Source organism: Nannobrachium achirus (assembly GCF_963921795.1).
Source record: "Nannobrachium achirus genome assembly, chromosome: 23".
NCBI classification, from domain to species: domain Eukaryota; kingdom Metazoa; phylum Chordata; class Actinopteri; order Myctophiformes; family Myctophidae; genus Nannobrachium; species Nannobrachium achirus.
The window spans coordinates 51,257,172-51,281,171 of NC_137830.1; the positions used below are offsets into that span (position 1 = coordinate 51,257,172).

The window sequence follows — 24,000 nt, forward strand, 5'->3', positions numbered from 1 at the left end:
GACGGTAGCGTTCCCGCTACTCCAGCGACAGTTTTCGTCGTTGTCGGGTGAAAATCTTATATGTCCAAAACCGTTCGTTTTGAATTTATCATTTTAAAAATGATTTAAACTAGTGAAAACAGCCGATCTACAAGCACACAACGCCTCGCGGTGCGAGGCGTTGTGTGCTTGTAGATCTGCTGTTTTCACTACTTTTGTGCCACGGCCTTGTATGATTTGCGAAAGAACGTACACGTTTGGAGACACAAGATTTCCACCCGACAACAACGATATACTAGTGTTGTTGCTGCTCTTATACCACCATTATTACTGGGGTTGGTGTGGGCCAGACAGTAGCCCCCCGCGGGCTGCAAATGGCCCGCGGGCCGCCTATTGGGGAACCCTGGTGTAGAAGAAAAGTGAAAGATCTTTTTTTGAGCGGTGGTAAACCGCTCCATAGAGTGGCTGTGCGTGTGTCTGTAGCTTTTTCCTCAGCGTTTTGCCATAGCAAAACGTGTGTGTGTGTGTGTGTGTAGCATTACACCCTGGACTCAAATCCTAGTCTGAAGACGTTATGCAAGCACGACCACTGCTCACTTCACATTGGGTGTGATTTTTTAAATATTTTTGAAACATTCTAATAACACAAACCTTGTACTGTATGTGGGTCCCTGGCACAACATGTTTTCAGATGGGGGTCCGTGGGCCAAATAAATATTCATGTTGAGGTCCTTGATATGAAAAAGCCAGAACTTGAGCCCAGAACTCCAATGCTGATTTGCAAACAATCCTCCCCGCCCTGCATTGCAGCCAGTCAGCAGTGACACAGCAGTCGGCTATTCAATAGTCAAACCTGATGTGGGTGCCGCAGAAGACCGTGCGTGTGCGTGCGTGCGTGGCTGCGTGCGTGCGTGCGTGCGTGTGTGTGTGTGTGTGTGTGTGTGTGTGTGTGTGTGTGTCTGTGTGTGCACGTGTGTGTACCTGGGTACAGTCTGAAGAAGCCAGAAGAACTACCAAAGTACTGCCAAGTCAGAGTGGGATCTTCCTGGAAGTTCTCGATGAAAACGTCATTTAAAACCTCCGACATGTAAGCACCATTCACTAGTTCTGACCCTACAGACAGACAGACAGAGAGAGAGAGAGAGAGAGAGAGAGAGAGAGAGAGAGAGAGAGAGAGAGAGAGAGAGAGAGAGACAGAGAAAGAAATATAGTTCAACTGTTACTGTTTTATAATATATCGTCACTGTCGGGCAGAAACCTCCAAGTTTCAATTTTGTACGTTTTTTCACCAATTAAAGCCCTGCTTCGTCATACAAGGCTGTCGCACAAAAGTAGTGAAAACAGACGATCTACAAGCACACTGTAGATCTGCTATTTTCACTAGTTTAGTTCATTTTAATATAGATGATAAATACAAAACGAACAGCCTTGGACATACAAGGTTTCCACCCGACAACGACGATATGGTACAATAAAACACGTATGCATTCACATACAAGAATGTGAGTAATAGACATCGTGAGGACAATTTTCCTGGATCTCAACGGAAATGCTTGTGTTCTGGTTAAAACTGATTTTTATAGTAAAAGGTTAAGATTGGGCTAAGGAATAGGTGTTTAGAGGTTAGATTTCGTCACTGTCGGGCAGAAACCTCGTATCTCCAAGTTTCAAATTTGTATGTTTTTCGTAAATCAAAGCCCTGCTTCATCATAAAAGACTGTCGTACAGAACTAGTGAAAACAGCAGCTCTACAAGCACACAGATCCTGTCCGTCACTCAAAATCCATCATTAATTTGTCACTCAAAATCCATCATTAATTTGTCACTCTTCTTTGTCACTATTCATGAATGTGATTATAGACTACAGGAGTCATGTGACTATAGGAGTCATGTGATTATAGACTATAGGAGTCATGTGACTATAGACTATAGGAGTCATGTGATTATAGACTATAGGAGTCATGTGACTATAGGAGTCATGTGATTATAGACTATAGGAGTCATGTGACTATAGGAGTCATGTGACTATAGACTATAGGAGTCATGTGACTATAGACTATAGGAGTCATGTGATTATAGACTATAGGAGTCATGTGACTATAGACTATAGGAGTCATGTGATTATAGACTATAGGAGTCATGTGATTATAGACTATAGGAGTCATGTGACTATAGACTATAGGAGTCATGTGATTATAGACTATAGGAGTCATGTGATTATAGACTATAGGAGTCATGTGATTATAGACTATAGGAGTCATGTGATTATAGACTATAGGAGTCATGTGATTATAGACTATAGGAGTCATGTGATTATAGACTATAGGAGTCATGTGATTATAGACTATAGGAGTCATGTGATTATAGACTATAGGAGTCATGTGATTATAGACTATAGGAGTCATGTGATTATAGACTATAGGAGTCATGTGATTATAGACTATAGGAGTCATGTGATTATAGACTATAGGAGTCATGTGATTATAGACTATAGGAGTCATGTGATTATAGACTATAGGAGTCATGTGATTATAGACTATAGGAGTCATGTGATTATAGACTATAGGAGTCATGTGATTATAGACTATAGGAGTCATGTGATTATAGACTATAGGAGTCATGTGATTATAGACTATAGGAGTCATGTGACTATAGACTATAGGAGTCATGTGATGATAGACTATAGGAGTCATGTGATTATAGACTATAGGAGTCATGTGATTATAGACTATAGGAGTCATGTGATTATAGACTATAGGAGTCATGTGATTATAGACTATAGGAGTCATGTGATTATAGACTATAGGAGTCATGTGATTATAGACTATAGGAGTCATGTGATTATAGACTATAGGAGTCATGTGATTATAGACTATAGGAGTCATGTGATTATAGACTATAGGAGTCATGTGACTATAGACTATAGGAGTCATGTGATTATAGACTATAGGAGTCATGTGATTATAGACTATAGGAGTCATGTGATTATAGACTATAGGAGTCATGTGATTATAGACTATAGGAGTCATGTGACTATAGACTATAGGAGTCATGTGATTATAGACTATAGGAGTCATGTGATTATAGACTATAGGAGTCATGTGATTATAGACTATAGGAGTCATGTGATTATAGACTATAGGAGTCATGTGATTATAGACTATAGGAGTCATGTGATTATAGACTATAGGAGTCATGTGACTATAGACTATAGGAGTCATGTGATTATAGACTATAGGAGTCATGTGATTATAGACTATAGGAGTCATGTGATTATAGACTATAGGAGTCATGTGATTATAGACTATAGGAGTCATGTGACTATAGACTATAGGAGTCATGTGATTATAGACTATAGGAGTCATGTGATTATAGACTATAGGAGTCATGTGATTATAGACTATAGGAGTCATGTGATTATAGACTATAGGAGTCATGTGATTATAGACTATAGGAGTCATGTGATTATAGACTATAGGAGTCATGTGATTATAGACTATAGGAGTCATGTGATTATAGACTATAGGAGTCATGTGATTATAGACTATAGGAGTCATGTGATTATAGACTATAGGAGTCATGTGATTATAGACTATAGGAGTCATGTGATTATAGACTATAGGAGTCATGTGATTATAGACTATAGGAGTCATGTGATTATAGACTATAGGAGTCATGTGATTATAGACTATAGGAGTCATGTGATTATAGACTATAGGAGTCATGTGATTATAGACTATAGGAGTCATGTGATTATAGACTATAGGAGTCATGTGATTATAGACTATAGGAGTCATGTGATTATAGACTATAGGAGTCATGTGATTATAGACTATAGGAGTCATGTGACTATAGACTATAGGAGTCATGTGATTATAGACTATAGGAGTCATGTGATTATAGACTATAGGAGTCATGTGATTATAGACTATAGGAGTCATGTGATTATAGACTATAGGAGTCATGTGATTATAGACTATAGGAGTCATGTGATTATAGACTATAGGAGTCATGTGATTATAGACTATAGGAGTCATGTGATTATAGACTATAGGAGTCATGTGATTATAGACTATAGGAGTCATGTGATTATAGACTATAGGAGTCATGTGATTATAGACTATAGGAGTCATGTGATTATAGACTATAGGAGTCATGTGATTATAGACTATAGGAGTCATGTGATTATAGACTATAGGAGTCATGTGATTATAGACTATAGGAGTCATGTGATTATAGACTATAGGAGTCATGTGACTATAGACTATAGGAGTCATGTGATTATAGACTATAGGAGTCATGTGATTATAGACTATAGGAGTCATGTGATTATAGACTATAGGAGTCATGTGATTATAGACTATAGGAGTCATGTGACTATAGACTATAGGAGTCATGTGATTATAGACTATAGGAGTCATGTGATTATAGACTATAGGAGTCATGTGACTATAGACTATAGGAGTCATGTGATTATAGACTATAGGAGTCATGTGATTATAGACTATAGGAGTCATGTGATTATAGACTATAGGAGTCATGTGATTATAGACTATAGGAGTCATGTGACTATAGACTATAGGAGTCATGTGATTATAGACTATAGGAGTCATGTGATTATAGACTATAGGAGTCATGTGATTATAGACTATAGGAGTCATGTGATTATAGACTATAGGAGTCATGTGATTATAGACTATAGGAGTCATGTGATTATAGACTATAGGAGTCATGTGATTATAGACTATAGGAGTCATGTGATTATAGACTATAGGAGTCATGTGATTATAGACTATAGGAGTCATGTGATTATAGACTATAGGAGTCATGTGATTATAGACTATAGGAGTCATGTGATTATAGACTATAGGAGTCATGTGACTATAGACTATAGGAGTCATGTGATTATAGACTATAGGAGTCATGTGATTATAGACTATAGGAGTCATGTGATTATAGACTATAGGAGTCATGTGATTATAGACTATAGGAGTCATGTGATTATAGACTATAGGAGTCATGTGATTATAGACTATAGGAGTCATGTGATTATAGACTATAGGAGTCATGTGACTATAGACTATAGGAGTCATGTGATTATAGACTATAGGAGTCATGTGATTATAGACTATAGGAGTCATGTGATTATAGACTATAGGAGTCATGTGATGATAGGCTAAAAGTAGAGTACTGCTTGCATCTAAACTCAATAGTGATTGGCCGTGTCCTCGTGACATCTCACTGATGCCATGATTAGCCAGCTATGTCCATATATGGAGTTCTACATTAGACTGATGTCAGCACTTGATGTCTTTGCTGGCTCCATATATGGAGCTAAAGATCATCCTGGTCCAAATATGGAGTTTGTAAGGGCAGACGTAGATAGGTTAGTAGGATGTGTGATGTGTAGCTCCATATATGGAGTATTGGAGTAGCAATATTCAGTGGGTAACCATGGCTACCTATCAACTACCAACATGACGTGAAGGTGAGTGAGGCCTTCCGTCCTTAGCCCTTTTATGCCCATCTATGGAGAATGGAGATCCCTGATGTCATCAATATTAAGCCCATATCTGGGAATGCCCATATATGGACATATTGTGTCAATCTCATGTGGTCTATGACATCAAACATCTATGATGTCAGACGTCAGTCTTCTCCATATTTGGGAAAATATGGACACATTTTGTCCATCTTAAAGCTATACTGTGTAAGTTGCTCAACTTGTGGTCAGTAGCTCTATAGCAAACCTCGGTCGCGTCCGCGTCTTTCGGCCGTTTTTCGGTTCTCACACCCCGCGTCTGCCTCCACCTTGCCGAGATCTATCTTTTGAGGGGTCCCTGGTTCCTGTGCGTTCAGCCATTCCGGAGATACACTCCTCCTTCACCCATGTGTTGAGCTTGCTGTGTTCACCGTGCACCCGAGACACACGGGAGACTACAAATATGGCCGCCCTAGCGACCCCACTCCAAGATGCGCTGTGATTGGCCGGCAGTGTATAACCCTCGCTGTGATTGGCCGGTAGTATGATGACGTCATTTTGCCGCGAAATAGAAATAGAATATGTTTCATAGAAAACATATAAAGAGAAGGCTTTAGAAGCTGAAAATAACCGAGTGGGTGTTCTAAAACTTTAGCGATTTAACAGTTAGGACCATTTTAAGATTTGTTTTATAAAGAAAGTTACATGGTATAACTTTAAACAACCAATCAGGTCTGTGCATTTCTTTGGTCAAAGTTGATCCCATTCCAGAGCGCCAGCTGTGCTCGACCAGCAGTCTGCACACCCTTAGGGTGTCTTACTGGTACCGGTCACGCACCAAAAATAGCAGATTTAGCTCACAATGTGACACACTGCGACCCATTGTGAACCTTTTCAGCTATTTTCAGCTTCAGAGTTGGGATTAAAAAAAAGCAAAAAAAGATTTTAAAATCGCCGCCCTAAAAGTTGATGTCCTCAAAAGTATTGTAACGAGTATTGAAATTGTGTGTGTGTGTGTGCGTGCGCGTGTGCGTGTACCTTTATTGTAGACATTCGTAGGTACTTGTATGTTACTCAGTTGTGTGTTGACTGCTATTGTGTTAAAATGTTCGTTTTCCTCCAGAGGGAATTCTCCTCCAAGCTGCACTTGGTTCCCATCCTCATCCACCGTATTGATCATCATGGAGTTATAGTAGTCAAACTAGACACAAGAAAGATCATAATTAATACATCGTACAGTATACTGTACGATATAACAGCCTATGCACAAGACATTTTATTACTACAAGAAGACAAGAAATATGTTCATTAATATACTGCTGTAGTCATAGCATTCAAATTATACATGCACAATATACTATAGATGTTTCAGTCTGTCAAGATAACAAGACAATTATTGCAAGTTGTATTGTATTGACGTCCTGACGTCACTCTTTCATCCCCCTGGAGAATAACACCTGGTTATCTTAAAATCCTCTCATATAAGAATCGTGGTTCAAAAATAAACAGACTGCCTCGCCAATATCGTCAGGGAGGTGACTCTGTATCGTTCACGATAGTCAGTCACTCCTATTTGAAACAGTCTGTTTTTTTCTGGTGAAAATTGAACTAACTCAGCGTCAGTAATAGCCTGACACTCAGCCTGAATTGACATCACTTCATTATTCAGTCTGAAAGTGCTTTCCCCCAAGGCGATTGCAGGGATGGGCGTTGCCAAAAAGAGGCAGTCTTCAGCGATTGGTTCACCGACCAACACATGACATAGTGTGGCTGGCTAGTGGCTAGCCTGTTGCTTGCTAGTGCTACTTGCTAACCAAAGAAACAGTCAGAATAGGAGCACTACGAACTAGTAATCAAACACAACATAACATGCCTGCTACTGGTGTTTCATAGCGAGATCGATACGATCGCATTTTACCGCAATTTACCGCATTTTATCGCGACGCGATGCACGGTACGGTACGGCGGCAGCGCTGGTGTACTTGGAAACACACATGAGTTCTGGGAAACCCCCACCCACGCTGATCACAAGACACTGATTCACGACGCTGATTCGCCGTACGGATTTTCAACCGAGGGAGGACTCTTCAATGAGAGCACTTCTAGACCCCTGAATCGCCAAAACAAAAAATTTAAAGGGGTGTGGCTAGCGATTCAGGGTCTGGAACTAGGCTACGTCAGTAACATACTTTAAGCGTTTTCTCACCGTCAGTTGATCCTTCAAATCCATACGAGTCAAACCACCGAGATCATTTGTTTATTATTGGAACACAGTTAGGGGCGGGCTTAAAGCTGTGCCCCCGGCCACCATGTGCCCCAAGCCTACAGCCCTGATTGGCTAACCCTTTCTGGTGGCTGGTGGAAATGGATTCTCAATGGTGCAGGGCCAGACCGTACTACACCACCACCACCACCACCACCAGGGGGTGGTGTTGTGCGGCCTGGTTTATTAACCAGGCTACTCTAATGTAGCCTGACAGTGCATTGCAGATTACAGATCTTTGCTACATGTCTCTCCCCATTTCTCTATCCCTGTTTAATGTCCTTCTCCACTATACACTATAAATAAAGGCAGAAAAGCGTCCCCAAAAATATATTTAGGGACCTACTGTACTTATTCTCTCAAGACACATGACCGGTACCAGTAAGACTGTTGTTCACGATCACAACACCAGAGGCAGCTCCACTAATCATCATCAACGTAGATTTAACACTAAACAAGGCTCTAACTCGTTCTCCTATACCATCAACATGTGGAACGCCCTTCCACAAGCCTTAAAGGGGAGCAAATCCCTAGCCTCCTTCAAAATTGGTATGAAAAGTCACCTTCAGACAGCTGCTACCCGTGACTTGTAAATAGACTAAGCTCCCATGCTCCCCCCCCCCCCCCCCTTTTTTTTTTCTTTCTGCCTTTGTATTTGATGTTATGCTTTTGAAACTGATATTATCCTAGATAAAGTACTATGTTCTATCCGTCTGTCTTTCAATGTTATATGAGATACTTAAAGTGTGGTTCCTGTGGAAATAAGCCTCGGCTTTCTAGGATCTCCTTTTAGTTGACCTTGTACCAGTGATTTGTCATGAAACTGTACTTTTTCCTATTGCAAACTTCTAATACATTCTTCAATCAATCAATCAAACAGACTCTGAAAAGGAACAAAACAGAGAGGGCGCTGTTTTTCCCTTTTATTTGACAACGGCTGGCCAGATTGACTTGCACTAACCTCGTGGCCCAACAGATGAACTATTAGGGTTGTGGGTGTACAGTATGTACAGTATGTACAGTATGTGCAGTACAGTATGTGATTGGAGAGTAGTATGAATTCCATACTTGCTTGACTTACAGTACAGCCTGTACTGTGATGCTCCAACTACTAAAAAATAAAAATCCACTCGTCCGAGACAGTTTGCCCTCCTGGCCCCCAAGCTGTGGAATAAACTCCCTGTCGCACTTAGAACAACGGACTCACTCGCTAGCTTTCGCCGTGGACTGAAGACTCACCTGTTCAGACTCCACCTAAACCCTTAGCACTACTGAAACACTCAATGACCACACATGAAGCTAGTTAGCATCTGTTTTTAGTTTTTTTTTTTGAACTTTTTATTTCCTTGACTGATTATATTGTTTCATAGATAGATATTCATTTGCATTTGTTATATTGCTGTTGACGTTCTGACATATTATCTTGTTTATTATAGTGATGTTGTATCTGCTTATTGTAAGTCGCTTTGGATTAAAAGCGTCTGCTAAATGCCTAAACTGTAAACTGTAAACTGTAAACTGTAAACTGTAAACTGTACTAATACAGTTCTAAAAGGACTTGATGAATGTTGTGGTGGTGTTTCTATCAGGGAGATGTGAGTGTTTATTTTACCTCCAGGGTCTCGTTGTATTCATGGTACAGATCAGCCTCTTCTGCTGCTTCTGCCAGCCTCTGTCAGGACACACACACACACACACACACACCACACACACACACACACACACACACACACACCTCTACTCAACACCAGAAACACACATCCACCTGCATTCAGTAACTCTAATAACACCATGCTTACACACTGCTAAAGTGTGTCAGCATGGTGTAAAAGGTTGCAGGTTCCTGACAAGCAGATGTACTGTCCTGTATAAGATGTAACAACTCCGTGAGCAGATATACAAGCTCACAGTGCGGCACCGAGTGCAGCGCTGCAAGCTTGTAGATCTGCTATTTTTGAAAAAGTCATGAAAATGTGTGCAAATCTTTGAATATATGTATTTTCAAAGCGAACGTCTGTAACTCAAATTTTGCTTCTGGGGGGTCCCTGGAACTAAATATTTTTAGATACGGGTCCGTGGCCAAATGCATATAATTTTGGGGGTCCTTCACATGAAAAGGTTTGAGAACCACTGACATAGTAGTCTCTCAAGAACAGACTTGCTCCAGTTAAGTGAAAAGGACCTTTTCTTTGACGATGGCTGGCCAGATTGCTGACACAGAAACATAGGGTTTTTCAAAAAACCCTTAGAAGGATTCAAAAGACACTTATAGAATCGTGTCAAAATTCTAATTTTCACGATTTTTTAAAAATAGCAGATCTACAAGCTCGCAGCTTGTATATCTGCTGTTTTTCAATAGTTAAAGCATAAAATAATGATACACAATAATGTGTACCCGTTCTGAACTTGTTAAAATGTATGGTCCCGCCCCTCGTCAGAACCTACTTTGACAGACTTCATCTTTCTTCCCAGCATTCCTTCCATCTCCTCCGCAAACCTGCTGACCAGCTGCTCCCCGTCCACCTCCTGAAAGTCCACCACCCCCTCGATGTCCTTGTACTTCTACACACACGCACGCACGCACGCACGCGCGCGCGCACGCACACACACACACACACACACACACACACACACACACACACACACACACACACACACACACACACACACACACACACACACACACACACACACACACACACACACACACACACACACACACACACACAATAGATAGATAGATACCTTTATTATCCCAAGGGGGAAATTCAGTCACCCAGAGTCACACAGCCGAGTAACAAAAGATCAAACAAGAAAGAATCAACAATACAGGAGAAGCAACCATACAGAGCAACTATAAGTTTAAAAATATACACATAAAGAGTCAAGATATGTAGAAAAGACACAACACAACAAAAAATAGTACCTAAAGTTTCTATAATGGATTGCAATTTTAAAGCACTTTTCTTTTTTTCTTTTTTTTTCTTAAATTTTTATCCCACGATTTTTGTAACCCATTTTTTCACCCGGTGCCAATTGCCTAAGCTGTGATCCTGGGCTCTACTCTCCCTCTGCCAACCTGGGGAGGGCCCCGAACTGAGCTCATGCTTCCTTCAATGCATGAGGAGTGAGCAGGCCGCTTCTTATCACCTGACAGGGGGAGCTTCCCCGGTTGGACGTAGCGCGTGGAAGGAACACGTTATTCCAACCAGTTCCATTCCCCTCCATCAGGCGCCCCGGCTGGCCAGGGGGAGGCTTTATAGAGACCAGGATTACTGCATGTTTTTGTGAGGGTATCTACCCTAGGAGACACGGGGAGAACATGCAAACTCCACACAGAAAGGCCCTTTTGCCAACCCCACCTAGGGTGTGGGCACTGATGACGCGGAGGAGGGAACACGCCCCCAGCACCCACAGTGTCCCCCGGCGGGAATCGAACCCAGGACCTTCTAGCTGTGAGGCGACAGCACTACTGACTGCGCCACCGTGCCTCTTAAAGCACTTTTCTAAGCATATTGAAAACTCAAAGAGCTTACAATGGTCCATTCATTCAAACATAAGGAACTACTTATCAACGCAGTGCCAAAAAATATACACATATATACATACAGTAGCTAAGTGTCTGCACCAAGACAATAATAATAATGCTTAGCCTAAAAACCTAAAAAGTGCAGAGCCAAAAAAAGTGTCCAAAAAGTCAGTGCCAAGAAGTGACCAGTGCTAAGAGAGAGCAAACACACACACACACACACACACACACACACACACACACACACACACACACACACACACACACACACACACACACACACACACACACACACACACACACACACACACACACACACACACACACACACACACACACACACACACACACACACACACACACACACACACGCACACAGACACAAAATTCATTATTTGTTCAAGGACAACTTTAGTTTTTTTTACAACAAGGGTTCATATTTTAGATTGTAATTAGAGAAAATAAAAGATGAGTGTTAAAATGTTTTCATTTACTGCTTTCTATTGTTTTAGTGATTTTAAAGATTTTGATTTCAGTGTTTGAGGGCATGCGTACAAGTGGCTAAATATGTCTTTTTAGACACAATAAGCCGGCAATTTCTTTGTTACTATTTACACCAGACCCTATAAGTCACATATGCCCATGAAAGATTGCAGTGCATCTTGGGAATGGGCTTATTGTGTCTAAAAAGACATATTTAGCCACTTGCATGCATGGCCCCAACCTGGGGGCATGCATGCATATCACGTTAAAATCACTAAAACGATAGAAAGAAGCAAATTAAAACATTTTAACACTCTTCTTTTCTCTAATCTAATCTAAAATATGAACCCTTGTTGTAAAAAAACAAAGTTGTCCTTTAAAAGGTTACATTTTAGATGAAAGGACCAAACTAAAAAGTGTTTCTACTCTGCTGAAACCAAAATGTGGAATGAACTGCCAAAATACATTAAGGTTCTCGACTTCCTACCCAAATGCAAATCTATAACCTAAAAGAATGTCTGACCTTAAAATACGATTGAACCCCTCGGTAGCAGAAGCGTCACAACGTGCCGCTCTATGAGCTTGTAGATCTGCTATTTTTGAAAAACTCTTTCAATATATACAGTAAATACTAAATACATTCTTTAAAGCAACATTTTGAACTCATATCTTTTCTTCTGGGGGTCCCTGGAACAACATATTTTGAGATGGCAGTGGCCAAATACATATCATTTTGGGGGTCCTTCACATGAAAAGTGTTGATACAATATACGGTAGCAACATACGGTTTTCAAAAAACAGTTTGTAGAATCTAGCTCAGGTCTTAAAGGGTTAAACAAACATCACGTGCGCTGTCGTTAACTACAGCACGTGCACACTGTAGTGCACAGCTTCACATTATTGATCAGCAGTATTGATAAAGCTGGATCATCTCTTCTGGCTGCCAATACGTCAATAACCCATTAAAAAATGTATGTGGTTTTCAGAGCAGTCGTCTTTTACTGCTATGAAAACCACGTTCATTTAATACACACACCGTACAAACTAACACTCACACTGTCTGTCTGTCTGTCTGTCTGTCTGTCTGTCTGTCTGTCTGTCTGTCTGTCTGTCTGTCTGTCTGTCTGTCTGTCTGTCTGTCTGTCTGTCTGTCTGTCTGTCTGTTTGTCCTGTTTTTTGACACTGCACTATTAGGTTGTTAGTGTTGGTAGTTTCTGAGTATTTTTGCTTTGTTTAACAATGACTGTGAGATACTTGTTTGTACTAACTAGCATTGACTGCTATGGTCTCTTTTGCAAGACACTTTATATATACTTATATATTATTCGCCCCCTCTATTGATGCACCTTCTCTTTATTGGTACTGTACTGCTCTTGTCTTTGTTTTTTGTTTTTTTCCCCTCTTATCTATCTTTTCTTACGTCTCTGTAACTTTGTAAATAACTGTATACTGCTGTGCTACTTCTGGACAACTGAATTTCCCCCTTGGGATAATAAAGGTATCTATCTATCTATCTATCTATGCTGGGCAGCGGCGGGCTGGCCGTCTGGCGTACCGGGCAGATGCCCGCTGGGCCGCCGGGGGGAGGGCCGCGCTGGGGCCGGTGGTCATCACGTTAAAAAAAAGAAACGAAAAAAAATAATAAATTATAATAATTACGGTAGCTGAGAGGCCGCGTTTTTTGTGTGCGCGGCCACACTCACCATTACGGTAGCAGAGGGACGTCACATGATTGGCCCACTAGCTTGTCTGTCAAGTCAATACCTGGGCCAGCCCGGCCCAGCAGCGCCAGCGGCCCTATCACAGGCTACAGTGGCTCTGGAGTACCACCCACATGTTGCTACAATCCCTCCTCCCCCACCCACTCCCAGCCCGTCTTGGAGAGGAGAGTGGAGGAGAGAGTAGTGTGGAGAGAGAGAGAGAGAGAGAGAGAGAGAGAGAAAGAAACAAACAAACAAAACAACGTACAAATTCAACGAAAACAAACAGAGAAAATGGAGGAGAGTCAGGAGACCAAAAAACGTAAAATTAAAGGTGGTCAGGAGAAGGTGAGGGAGAAGAAAAGAAAAGCTTTCCAACAACAGCCTCAGCCTGTGGTGTCGAGTTACAGTTTGCCGACTCAGTTCCGAGGACGTTGTAACAGTGCAGGAGGAGGAGGAGGAGGGAATTATACTTGTTGATGAGGAAGGCTTGCCACCACCATTACGTGAAGCCTAAGGAGCAAGTGGTGATGTGGTAAGCATGGTGGGGCTTAGCCTTAGTGTGCCCCCAGCAAACAAGCATGGTTTGAAAATGAAAAAAGAAAAGAAAATCACACCTGTGTGAACTGAGCTGGTTTACCCCCCTTCCCCCCTGTGTGTGTGTGTGTGTGTGTGTGTGTGTGTGTGTGTGTGTGTGTGTGTGTGTGTGTGTGTGTGTGTGTGTGTGTGCGTGTGTGCCTGGCCTGGCCTGGCCTGAAAACAGCGCCCCTCCCTTAACATGTGTGGTTAGAAAAGTTACTACACCACATTCTTGAGGCTACATACGGACGCACCCACCCACCCACATACACACACGTACCTCTACACACACGGCCACGTATAGGAGCAGCGTGACCACCGCTCAAAAACGCATGGTGTGGTGTGGAAATAAATAAATACATACATATGCTCCTGCTACTCATGTCATGATGACATGGTAAAACAAAAAGTAAAACGGTTAGTATCAAGATCAACAAAATGGTTCAGAAATGGTTGTTTAGCTCTATCTATGAACACAGTTCAGTTGACTCAATCATGAATAAATAATACATAATTATTAACTAGAAACTGTCTGCAAGTTTGCAACTGCATGTGCATGGTGTGGTCTGACTGTGCCTGTGGTGGTGTGTGTAATGTGTTGCACCTATGCAGTTATGTAATGTATTGCCTGGAAAACAATCATATTCATCCTGAGTCATTAAGCACATTTTATGTCTCACAGTCACAACTCTCATGTGTTCCACATTGTTCCAGTGTAAATAAGCAGAAAGGCTTACTAGGATCTCCTTTTAGTTAACCTTGTACCAGTGAACTGTACTGTCATGAAACTGAACCTGTATGACAGTATAAATCACTGATAAGGTCAACTAAAAGGAGCTTTTCGGCTTATTTACACAGCCACTTTATGTATCTCATATAACATTGAAAGACTGACGGATAGAACACAGTACTTTCTTTGCATAGAATAACATCAATTACAAAATAAAAAAAATAAGAATAGAAGGAAAATAAAAATAAACAGGTGAACTTGTAGATCTGCTACTTTATGTGTGTGACCTTAAAAGACAACAAACTAAAATAAATGACAGTGTCACTGGCACTGTCAGTACACATATTGTTTCAATCATGGTGCATTTTTGAGCGGTGGTCACAACGCTCCTATACGTGGCCGTGTGTGTGGGTATGTCTGTCTGTCTGCGTCCGTGTCTGTCTGTCTGTCTGTCTGTCTGTATGTAGCCTACAGTACCTTTTTTGACCACACATGTTAAGGGAGGGGCGCTGTTGTTCAGGCCAGACCAGACACACACACACACACACACACACACACACACACACACACACACACACACACACACACACACACACACACACACACACACACACACACACACACACACACACACACACACACACACACACACACACACGGATGGATGGATGATGGATGGATACCAGTGGCGGCCTGAGTGACATGCATTTTATTATTAATATTTTGTTTAATATTGTTTTAATATTTTTTATTATATATATATACAGGTATATATATATATTTGTTTTGCTGTTGCGCAGCCTCCACGACCACCGCTCAGTTCACACGGGTGTGATTTTTGTTTATTGGTCTTCAGTTTCAGCATTATCATAGGTAATACAATTACTATTAAAACACTGCATTATCTTGCAGTTACAATAAAATAGCACAATCATTTACTTTTGTCATGCTCTCTATAACCTATACAGTATGCTGCACATTAAGCAATTAAATACAACACTCTAAAATATAATATAACCCAAGTGTGTGTGTGTCCAACTCTCAGATCAATATGCTTGTTTTCCATTCTAACTAGCCAAAGTTCTGATTGCATGCAGAGTGCAGACACATTTTTGCATGTAATCATCATGTCCATACTTCACCCATTCATAACAGTCCTCTACTTCTCATTAATCACATGTCTAGGTTTGTGATAGACCCAGTACATCATCTCAAGTGGAGATTCTTGTAAGAGCAACAAACTCCCCTTGTTGGTTACTGTAGGCTAACTTATGCAATGTATGGGTCGTGTAGTTGTCTGTAGTTATAATTTATGTTGTTGTTGTTGTTATTATTCCATAAAGGTGGGGGTAATAAGAGCTTGTGTACTGTATGTATGTGCCTCGGCCCGACGGTCGGGTCGGTACCGTGTCTGCACGCGCGCTGGTTGGGGGCTGGTCTGGTCCAAGATGCCAGGGCTGAATTTTAGTCCCAGTCCGCCCCTGATGCTGGGCCCCTGATTCAGCCCGGGAAAAAGAGTTGTAGAGGCACTCATTGCGCTCTATAGAGAGAGATCTCTCTCTATAGCGCTGCTGCTACTCAAAGATTTGCCATTTCAGATCATGACAAGTGACAAGCCAGTGGGCCAATTACCGTACATGAGTTATATTTCGTCGTTGTCGGGTGGAAACCTTGTATGTCCAAAACCGTTTGTTTTGTATTTATCATTTTAAAAATGATTTAAACTAGTGAAAACAGCCGATCTACAAGCACACAACACCTCGCGGGTGCGAGGCGTTGTGTGCTTGTAGATCTGCTGTTTTCACTACTTTTGTGAGACGGCCTTGTTTGATGAAGCAGGGCTTTGCTTTGCGAAAAAAATTACAAATGTGAAACTTGGAGAGATACGAGGTTTCTGCCCGACAGTGACGATTTACATTGTTGGCCGCCCAGCCCCCAAAATGGAACGAAGGCCGACATTTTTTTTACATTTTTTTTCCTAATGGCCGGCCTGGACCGGCCGGGAATAAACCGGTCGTTCGGGAGTTGTCCCGCTTTTCCCAATGGCCAGCACGTCCCTGTCTGTCTGTCTGTCTGTCTGTCTGTCTGTCTGTCTGTCTGTCTGTGACTTCTTGTTATCAACACAATGCAACTTCTGAAATACACTAGGAGGTAAACCTAGAACAGTGTGTGTGTGTGTGTGTGTGTGTGTGTGTGTGTGTGTATGTGTGTGTGTGTGTGTGTGTGTGTGTGCGTGCGTGCGTGCGTGCGTGCGTGCGTGCGTGTGTGCGTGTGTCAGATGGTGTATGGCCCTGGCAGGGTGTCTACAGGGAGACAACAGCATTACTTACACTCTGGAAACATCTTATGACCAGGGATTTCACTGCTCCTTTATGTGTGTGTGTGTGTGTGTGTGTGAAGTGGGTCAGTGAACTGGTCTCGGGGCTTTGACCAGATGTTGAGATGAGGATATGTGCCAGCCTAAGCTGTGTTCCTATAGGTTGATGAAATACAGACCACACCCCCTCTAATGATGTGTTGTGTGCGTGTGCGTTTGCGCGTGTGTGTGTGTGTGTGTGTGTGTGTGTGTGTGTGTGTGTGTGTGTGTGTGTGTGTGTGTGTGTGTGTGTGTGTGTGTGTGTGGGTGCATTGTCTTACCTTTTGCAGTAGTTTAGCTCCAGAGTACTTTGTAGATAGAGCTGCTATCTGTCGACCAAAGGATACAGCCCACTGCTGCACGCTGCACGCACACACACACACACACACACACACACACACACACACACACACACACACACACACACACACACACACACACACACACACACACACACACACTTAGAATTAGAAATAGAGGGTATGCGTGTGACATCATCATACCTGGAAGTTATAAGGGAACGCCGACTGAGTGGCAAAAAAAAATACTTTCTGGTCTTGATAGCCCATACATCCACACAGAAATCTGATTGCATTAAACAACGTTAAATGGCATTAAACAACACTAAATTCACTTTGCCACTCGGTATGCCACTTACTTTGGTGTAGGGGGGAAAAAGAGCAGATTAAATACAGAGTGAAAGGTCAAGTTTATTAAGTATTGACGGTTCAAGTGGTTAAATATCTGAAAACACAAATTGACATGAATCCAAAATACACTGATGATTGTGCTGTCAAACGATGAAACTATATGGAATCTCTGAACAGGTTGTGGGGGTCCCTGCTTCATCTCTCTCTCAACTAAGGGGTCCTTAAATGCTTGAAAACGTTGAAGACCCCTGCTACTGTACAGTAGACTGTAGGACAGTGTAGGACAGGAAAAGGGGAGAGAGATGGGAGTCACACACAGCAAAGGTTGTCGGGATCGGGACTCAAACCCACGACACGCTGTGAGCCTCTGTGGTATGCGCCTGGACCGGTAGGCCAACAGGCGCCCAGTGTTTGTGGGTTGGGTTTTAGAAATATTTTATCCTCTCTGTTTATGTCTCTGTAAAGCCTTTGTTCCAAGAATCCACCTTTGTCTTGTGTCCTACAGTGTACGTAACCACCTGTTTGGAAACTGCACATCTAGGAAATGTCTCTCTATTCTAGGAAATGCCTAGAATAGAGAGGCCTCGTGTGGTTGAATATTGGATAGATGGCGCAGCCGAGACTGAACCCGCGACCTTTACATTACGTGACAATGACACTAATCACATGGGTCACATCAACTCTGTTTATCCTGACTGTGAAAGAGTGGGTGAAATTAGCCAGGCATGACCGAGCTACGGGTTATCTATCTGGCATGTTAGTGTCTGAGAGAGAGAGAGAGAGAGAGAGAGAGAGAGAGAGAGAGAGAGAGAGAGAGAGAGAGAGAGAGAGAGAGAGAGAGCGGAATTAGCGGATAAGTAGTCAAATCCAAATAAGGTCAGTCTTAAGGGTAACAGGTGGCTGACCTGAAGTCTGCCTGCTAGACTGCTAATAAGATAGCATCTCAGGGTTATGTCATCCATCCATCCATCCATCCATCATCCATCCATCCATCCATCCATCCACACACACAGTGGGCTTCAGTTAGTCGCACCCCAAAAGCCCATGTGACGTTGATTAGACTGACCGACAGGGACGTGCTGGCCACTGGGAAAAGCGGGACAACTCCCGAACGGCCGGTTCATTCCCGGCAGTCCAGGCCGCAGTTAGGAAAATAAATAAAAATAAATGTCGGCCTTCGTTCCATTTTGGGGGCTGGCGGCCACAAGTAAATCGTCACTGTCGTGCAGAAAGCTCTTATCTCCAAGTTTCAAATTTGTATTTTTTTTCGCTAAGCAAAGCCCTGCTTATACAAGGCTGTCGCACAAAAGTAGTGAAAACAGCAGATCTACAAGCACACAACGCCTCGCGGTGCGATTTGTAAAGATTTGTAAAGACACAACGCCTCGCGGTGCGAGGCGTTGTGTGCTTGTAGATCGGCTGTTTTCACTAGTTTAAATCATTTTTAAAATGGTTTTGGACATACAAGGTTTCCACCCGACAATGACGAAATATAACTCATGTAATTGGCCCACTGGCTTGTCACTTGTCATGATCTGAAATGGCAAATCTTTGAGTAGCAGCAGCGCTATAGAGAGAGATCTCTCTCTATAGCGCGCAATGAGGGCCTCTGCAACTCTTTTTCCCGGGCTGAATCAGGGGCCCAGCACGTCCCTGCTGACCGAGTTGGCTCAACACCTGCCTTGCGTATTTGGGACTGTGCGTGTGTCCTCCCTCATTACAGTTTACAGTTTAGGCATTTAGCAGACGCTTTTAATCCAAAGCGACTTACAATAAGCAAATAAACATCACAATAATAAACAAGATTAAGTGTCAGTACATCAACAGCAATATAACAAATGTGAATGAATATATATCGAGAAAAAAAAAAGAAAAAAAAAAGAAAACTATATAATCCGTAAAAAAAAAGGTTTCTAAAAACCTAAAAACAATTGCTAACTAGCTTCATGTATGGTCATTGATTTAACTGTAGTGCTAAGGGTTTAGGTGGAGTCTGAAAAGGTGAGTCTTCAGTCCTCGGCGAAAGCTAGCGAGTGAGTCCGTTGTTCTAAGTGCGACAGGGAGTTTATTCCCCTCATTAGCTGCGTGTGCAGTGAAGTGGGGAGGTTTAAATGCCCATGCTGTGCCGTAGCGTGCCAAACCCAAAGGATTAACTGACCTACTGACTGACTCACAGGTAAAGGTGGTGGAAGTGATACAGTACACACACACACACACACACACACACACACACACAGCACACACACACACACACACACACACACACACACACACACACACACACACACACACACACACACACACACACACACACACACACACACACACACACACACACACACAAGATTTGTAAAGTTATAAGTATATAGTGCTCAGTGTGAATAGGCCTTTACACAGCATTGTATTTCAGTAACTGACCCACTGCTGTAGCTACTTTGATTATAGACATTGAAAACAAACAATGCATTTTTATGGAGCCCAATTATTAAAGTAGAACAACTCAATTTGAAGTTATACACATTAGCAAGACAAAAAAACTCTGTTGTTTCCAGGCACCTGACAAGATAGGTGGGAAATGACTTCAGGATTTTCTTTTCCTTCTTCCCCATAGTGCTTCTGAGTTCTCCCACACTCTTCATTGTGTTAGAAAGTAATACATGTTGTGTTCATATTCCATGCTTGTTGCACCTTGAATGTTTTTTTTTTTCTTTCTACTATTAACGCATTCGCTGCTTTTTCAAAATGGCTGCCAAGTACCAGGGATGCCTCAGTCTCCATAGACTTCCATGTAATTCATAGTGTACGGATCACGCATGCCCATGCCTAGATCATGCACCATGTGTGTTCACGCTGTTCACAGCTTTCAAACAAAAAAATCCGCTTGGAAATCCATTCAGGCATTCATGAGATAGAAGCCATTATGTTTTCTTCAAATGTAAACAAACATGGCTGCCATGTTTGAAAGATGTGGTTGGTATGGGGGTTAAACATGCAATTTCGCGATTGCGATCATGCCTGCTACATCTTTGGAGGTCCAAAAATCTTTTTTGGAAAAAAAAAAAAAAAAAGGAAAAAAAAAACTTTTTTCCTTTTTTTCGGGGGTCCGTCACGGGCCGCATTGGACCTCTTCGCGGGCCGCAAAATGCCCGCGAAATGGCAGTTTGACACCCCTGATCTATAGCAACATGGAAAGCGCGAATTCTCATTGATCGTGTCATGAGTAAATTAGCCAATGAGCTGTCTGCAATGAGCCGAGAGTTTTAAAGATATGTTTTTTGGGGGGATTTTTTAATGCCTTTATTGACAGGACAGTAGACTGACATGAAACTTTATTGACAGGACAGTAGACTGACAGGAAACGGGGAGAGAGATGGAGAGTAACACGCAGCAAATCTGGTCGGGATCGGGAATCGAACCAGCGACCTGCTGCAGGCTACACAAAGCCTATGTGGTATGCGCATGGACCAGTAGGCCAAGGGTTAATCTAGACATCAGACTGTCACACACAAACACAGACAGGAGCAGTATAGCAGATTCAGAATCACAGTAATTTCTCAGATAAATCGTCCTGTAATTCATATTGATTCCCTGACCTCCCGTATCAGTTCATTACGGGACCCATCTTTTAGTAAACTGGACGATTCACCGTATTTTACCAGACGGTTGGTAACCACGGCAAGCCCACAATAATCAATGCCTGATTTTCGGCTGCAATGAAATCATTCCAAACGGAAGATTTCTTACGTGCGATGTGTTTGTTGCTGTGTTTTTGACTTCTTCTGGGTTTGTTTTTATCAGAGTGCATGTTAAATGGTGCATTTATATAGCGCTCTTATCCAAGGCGCTTTACATAGATTGTGCATTACATTCACCCATTCACACACACATTCATACAAGGTACCAACCTACAGTGCTCACTGGGAGCAACTAGGGGTTCAGAGTCTTGCTCAAGGACTCTTCCACATTAACTCAGGGGGAGCCCGGATTCGAACTGGGAACCCTTCAGGAACCCTTCGTGCTCTAATAACGGTTTCTCTACCCCTGAGCCCCCCATGTTAGCTTCAGGAAGTGAACCTGTTACATTTCAGTCACAGGACGTTGTGTGTCTACTGTCTAGCCTCTAGTAGCCTACATAACACCTGTTATGTATCCTCATCCCTGACTTTAGATTAAATTAATCCATTACCTGGCGCGGGTGCGCGAGAGAGAGAGAGAGAGAGAGAGAGAGATAGAGAGAGAGAGAGAGAGAGAGAGAGAGAGAGAGAGAGAGAGAGAGAGAGAGAGAGAGAGAGAGAGAGAGAGAGAGAGAGAGAGAGAGAGAGAGAGAGAGAGAGAGAGAGAGAGAGAGAGAGAGAGAGAGAGAGAGAGAGACCAGGGAACACCTCCAGAGCCAAGATTTGGTATCCACTAGGGATAGACCGATTATCGAAACGGGCAATTATCGAATTCGATATTCATACAATTTATTAATATCGATAAAATTAAAATAGCTAAAAACTATTCAAGATTCCAATTAAAAATAGCAGACCTACAAGCTCAAAATGTGTCGCACTGTGACGCGTTTTGAGCCTGTAGATTGGCTATTTTTGCTATGTTTAACTGTATATGCAATGTCGCCCTCTTGAGTGAGTGTGAAAATATAGTGGCCTCTCCGTCATCAAAGTTGCCCACCCCTGTTCAAGGGTGATGTGGGGACCAGATGTGAGCCTCTAGAACAATTAGGATGGGAAAAATATAGAAATGAATTAACCACTTAACCACCATTTAAAATTGGGGGATTTATTTTATTTTGTTTACTTAAAATGCATATCGGTTCTTAACAATTTTGCTGCCATTTTAAACATAGCTGTAGTAAGCAAGCAGCTGCCAAATTGTCCTTACCTTTTAACGTGGGCACGCGCACGCATCGTGCACAATCTGTGCACGACTCATCTAGTAGACGTGTAGACTCGGTGACAGCTTTCGAATAAAAAAACCCCCATTGAAATAGACATATCCGTTGCCATGCTGTATCCCTGCTTATCCTCCAGTGTTTACATGAAAAAAACATTGAAAAAAGCCAGCTGTGCGCTATAGTAACACGTCGACACGTTCGCGCACAAAACGCACGATATGTGCGGGGATCATAATCCAGGCGTGTAGAGACTGGATCAAAGTTTCCAAACGCAAAAATCGGATTGAAAAACGAGCTTTCCATCGCCGAGTAGCTTCCTCTTCTGTTACAATGTAAACCAATGGAGGCGGGACTATGGCCCAGGCTCAGACCGGATACGGAAAGCTAGATCCGGTCCAAACGGGAAATACGACCGGATACAGTTAGGGGGCGGGCCTAAAGTCTCCGAAACAGATATATACAGCGATCATACTTTTAATCGTTTCATAATGATTAAAGCTAATTACATTTCCGGGAAGGACGGGCATCGCAGAGAGGTACAGCGAGAAATCCCCGGTTTTGACGGGGATCGCAGAGTATGAGTTAATATCGGTTATCGACCTCTTTGATCACAACAAATCGATATCGAAATCGAACATGAAAATCCCATATCGGTCGACCCCTAGTATCCACACATGTACTGTTTGTTATTTAGATGGTGTGATGTTTAGACCAGAGGTTCTCAAACTCACTGGTGGGAAAAAAGTACAATATTTACCTCTGAGACGGAGCGGAGAAGTAAAAGTACATAAAATTGGAAAGACCTCCCAAATATCTAAATCATATTTACTCAAGTATTGTATTTAAGTACAATACTTGAGTAAATGTTCTTAGTTATTACTCCCCACCGCACATAAACATTACCCCCATGAAATGGAAATATGGAATAAAAGGTTTGAAAAGCCCTGCTTCAGAAAGATGCTAGGTTTGATATTTACCTGCTATCCTCGATCCTTTGCAGCACTAAATGGTTTTCTAAGCACTCTATTTATATCATATTTGACCCTGTTGTGTGTTGACTACCATTCATATTGCACTGTTAATAGGATACTCTGGAATCTGGATAAGAACATCTGCTGCATTGTGAATGGTGAGTTTTACCACTAGACCACTTAAACCCCAGCATCTTGCAGAAAATAGAAGATCGACAAGCTCACAACGCGTTGCAGCGTGACGCATTGTGAGCTTGTCGATCGGCTATTTTCAGCCAAAGCTTTCCCCACAATAACAGATAACTGAAAAGCCCTAAGGGACTCAACTCAACACACGGGGTTTAAAGGACAACTCCAGAGTAAATACTTACAGTATATTATTGA

General features: G+C 42.1%; 1 protein-coding gene across 1 annotated transcript in view; it reads right to left on the bottom strand.

Annotated features, from left to right (window-relative positions):
• LOC308308979 (voltage-dependent calcium channel subunit alpha-2/delta-4-like) overlaps positions 1–24,000 on the bottom strand; it is a gene marked incomplete at both ends in the record, with an annotated part of 186,120 nt that overhangs the window by 157,331 nt on the left and 4,789 nt on the right. Inside the window, 5 exons of the mRNA XM_080754432.1 lie at positions 961–1,092; positions 6,500–6,662; positions 9,337–9,396; positions 10,170–10,286; positions 17,383–17,464. Of these exons, the coding sequence (XP_080610558.1) occupies positions 961–1,092; positions 6,500–6,662; positions 9,337–9,396; positions 10,170–10,286; positions 17,383–17,464 (554 nt within the window). The remainder of the gene's footprint in view (positions 1–960; positions 1,093–6,499; positions 6,663–9,336; positions 9,397–10,169; positions 10,287–17,382; positions 17,465–24,000) is intronic.